The following is a 1,194-nucleotide window of genomic DNA, read 5'->3' as shown; positions in this document are numbered from 1 at the left end:
TGGCCCAGCCTGGAATGGGGGGCGCCGAGGCCGAGGACGAGGAGGACGCCGACGAGGACGAAGATGCGGCGGCGGCGCGCCGGGCCGCAGCGGCCCTGGAAGAGCAGCTGGTGAGGGGCCGCCTGTCCTTCCGTCCCTGTGCTCTCGTCTGTGTCTGTCTGTCTGTCTCGGTTGGATGCTCAGACACCCGTCCGGGTGGGGGAGGGAGGAGGGGAAAAGGAGAGGGGGGTGGGGCTGGAGAGTCTGGGTGGCGGGCGGGATCAGGCCTCCCCGCCCCCAAACTGGGAAAGGGGGCTACCTCGCCTCTGCCGGTCCCTCGTGTGATGCACAGGCCCGCATTCCCTACACCCCTTCCCCAAAGAAAATCCATCTGGGCTCCAAGTACGTGTCAAGCCCGGGCTGAGTATTTGGCAGGCGTTGTCTTCTTGCAGCTTGGGGGATAAGGGGGTGATAGTACCCATTTTATAGAGGAAAAAACCTGAGGCTCAGACAGGGCAAACGACTCACCCAAGGTCACACAGCCGGATCCAAACATGCCCCTCTCCTGGCCTCCCTATCAGCGCTCCCCCCACCCCCCGTCTTCCCTAAGTCCTGGTGTGCTTGGAGATCTCCGGAGGGGGCGGGGAGGGGGGAGGGGATCCTCGAACCTCCTGAGGGAAGGATTGCTGCTGAGAGGAAGTTCACAGTCCCTTAGGATCCCACGGTGATCTCGACCCTCTGGTGACACTTTGCCTCCTTTGCTACCTGGTCACAGTCCTGCTTAACCCAAGTGGTGGCAAATTGAAGCAGCATGGGAGTCTGACTTCTAGACGCCCTGGGTGCTTGATGGTGGAAGATGAGGCAAGGTGTCCAGAATGACCTAGGGAGCATCACCTCTCCCTCCCTCTGTTATTCCTTAATTCTCCTGGGTTTCTTGCACTCTCTTCCCTCCTGCCACATCTCTGTGACTTTCTGTGCCTGTTTCTTTGCCTTTCTCAGTCCTCTGTCTCTCTGTCTCCCTTGGTCTTCCTTTCTTGCATTTCTTCCTGCCCCACATCCCTGTCTCTCTCTTCCCCTCCCCCCAGCCTGCCAGGCCCCAGACCCCAGCTCCACTTGCTGATCCCATCCCCAAGCCTGTGTGTGGTCAGAGCTTCCCGTTTGGGGAAACCTGAGCCGAGGTAGCAGGGGGAGGGGGCTCTCCCTGCTACTGACCTC

At 60.6% G+C, this 1,194-nt stretch overlaps 1 protein-coding gene across 1 annotated transcript in view; it reads left to right on the top strand.

The window, feature by feature from the left end:
• Positions 1-6: 6 nt before the first annotated feature.
• Positions 7-1,194, top strand: part of DACT3 (dishevelled-binding antagonist of beta-catenin 3) — a 20,663-nt gene continuing 19,475 nt past the window's right edge. The window contains exon 1 of the mRNA XM_010852710.1: positions 7-110. Coding sequence (XP_010851012.1) covers positions 15-110 — 96 coding nt within the window. The 5' untranslated portion in view covers positions 7-14. The remainder of the gene's footprint in view (positions 111-1,194) is intronic.

This window comes from Bison bison, unplaced genomic scaffold (assembly GCF_000754665.1).
Source record: "Bison bison bison isolate TAMUID 2011002044 unplaced genomic scaffold, Bison_UMD1.0 scf7180017864313, whole genome shotgun sequence".
Taxonomy (NCBI): domain Eukaryota; kingdom Metazoa; phylum Chordata; class Mammalia; order Artiodactyla; family Bovidae; genus Bison; species Bison bison.
The sequence above is the reverse complement of the archived record's forward strand: the minus strand, read 5'-3'. Positions and strand labels throughout refer to the sequence as shown.